Genomic DNA, 2,052 nt, shown 5'->3' with positions numbered 1-2,052 from the left:
CAAGCATTGTATGATAAAGGGACTGTCCTTTGGCGTAGAGTAGTCATCACTGTGAGCCGAGGCAATGCAGCCGCGACAGGCGCCGCAGCATACACGCGACGAGCCTCTGCTTGCAACCTGCAGCGTATTCGTGCCACTCTCGCGGCACCGTCGGCAGCCACGACGTCTGGTCGGCGCCAGTGTTCGTGGCCGTCCCTTCGTATACCCTGTACGTCCATCATCGCTCTCTTCTTGTCTCGTGCGATCCACCCAGAGGTGTTTTCGATGCACCCAAATGGGCTTGGCTTCTAGAAGTCGACTGGGATCAACAGTAGCACGTGTGGCGGCCGCAAGAATGACGGTCGACCTTCGCGAACTCGTGATGGCGTGCAAGGGTTGTCGGCTCCATCATCATCGCTCGCCAACTGGCTCGTCTTGGGTGGGTGCCGTTCCCAGGTTGCACTTTCTATTTTAATTTCACAATTGCACTCTGCATACATATTTTGAGTGTGAAATAAAATACCAAGCCGCCTGCTGTTTCAGGATCGCGGATTGTTCCTGGATCCGAGGTCCAAGGTTAGCAAGCCATTCTTCGATTGGCGTGGTGGCGAGTGCAAGCAGTTCGATGGCCAAGTACATGTCGGTGGCGGCGACCGCCAAGCCGGCGGCCGACGTGACGCACCCGCTCACGCGCGCGGGCTACCTCTCCAAGATCACATTTGGCTGGGCGAACGCGCTCCTCGCGCTTGGCCACGAACGCCAGATCGACCCGGACGACCTCTGGCCGCTGGCACCGGAAAACACGTGCAAGGCCGTGAGCAGCGTCTTTGAGCCGTCGTTCACGTCGTCGCATTCGATCGTCAAGACCATCTTTTCGCTCTACGGCTGGCGGCTCTTCTTGGTGGGCCTCCTGCAGGCGCTCACACTGGGCTGCACCTTGTACGGCCCGATCGTGCTCAAGACGATCTTGACCGCGGTCGAAGGCCCGTCGTTTGACCTCGTGCGCGTGCTCAAGTTTGTCGTCTCGCTCTTTGCGGTCAAGGCGCTGCAAGCGATCCTCACGGCGCACGCCAACCTCGCGAACCAGCTCATTACGATCAAGATCACGTCGGCGCTGCAGCACCTTCTCTTCCAGAAGGCCCTCGTCCTCGACGCGGCCTGTCGCCGTGAAAAGACGGCCGGCGAAATCGCCAACATGTTTTCGTCCGACATCCAGTGGATCATCTCGTTTGCTATGTACACGAACCAAATCTGGTTGATTCCGCTCCAGCTGTTCATCGTGCTCGGCATGCTCTACGACGTCATTGGGTGGGCGACGTTTGTCGGCGCCGGCGTCATTGCGATCACGCTCCTCAGCAACAATGTGCTCGCGAATGCCCAGCGCAACGCGTTCAAGACGCTCATGACGCAGAAGGACGAGCGCATGAAGGCTGTGAACGAGGTCTTTGGCGCCATGCAGATCATCAAGCTCAACGCGTGGGAAGAGAAGTTTGGCGACAAGATTGCCGAGCTCCGCCGCGACGAAGTGTCGACGCTCAGCTACCTCGTGACGCTCACGTCCGTCCAGATTGGCTGCCTCTACTCGGCGCCGGTCCTCGTCACCGTCTCGTCGTTTGCCATCTACGCGCTCGTGATGCAGCAAGCGGTGACAGCCGCCAAGGTCTTCACCGCGCTCTCGCTCTTTACATTGCTGCGCGGCCCGATGATGAACCTGCCGCAGGTCGTCGCCAACCTCATGCAGGCGGTCGTGGCACTCAAGCGCATCATGGAGTTTCTCGACATGGACGAGAAGGACACGGACGTCGTCAAGACGCCCGAGACCATCTCAACGTCGGAACTCAACGCGTACGCTGAAAAGAAGATTGACATTGAGATTGCCGACGGCACGTTTGCATGGGACGTCAGCGGCAAGCCGCTCTTCAACGGCATCAACCTCCAAATCAAGCGTGGCGAGTTTGTGCTCGTTCATGGCGCGGTCGGCGAAGGCAAGTCGTCGCTCGTCTCGGCGCTGCTCGGCGAGATGCACAAGCGCCACGGGTCGGTGTTTGTGGGCGGCCAAGTGGCCTACTTTTC

The 2,052-nt window shown here is 59.2% G+C and overlaps 1 protein-coding gene across 1 annotated transcript in view; it reads left to right on the top strand.

Moving 5' to 3' along the window:
- Positions 1 to 604: 604 nt before the first annotated feature.
- Positions 605 to 2,052, top strand: part of SDRG_12852 (hypothetical protein) — a gene marked incomplete at both ends in the record, with an annotated part of 2,010 nt that continues 562 nt past the window's right edge. Inside the window, one exon of the mRNA XM_008618934.1 lies at positions 605 to 2,038. Within this exon, the coding sequence (XP_008617156.1) occupies positions 605 to 2,038 (1,434 nt within the window). The remainder of the gene's footprint in view (positions 2,039 to 2,052) is intronic.

This window comes from Saprolegnia diclina (assembly GCF_000281045.1).
Source record: "Saprolegnia diclina VS20 unplaced genomic scaffold supercont1.53, whole genome shotgun sequence".
NCBI lineage: Eukaryota > Oomycota > Saprolegniomycetes > Saprolegniales > Saprolegniaceae > Saprolegnia > Saprolegnia diclina.
Note: the sequence above shows the minus strand (reverse complement) of the source record. Positions and strands in the feature narration are given on the sequence as shown.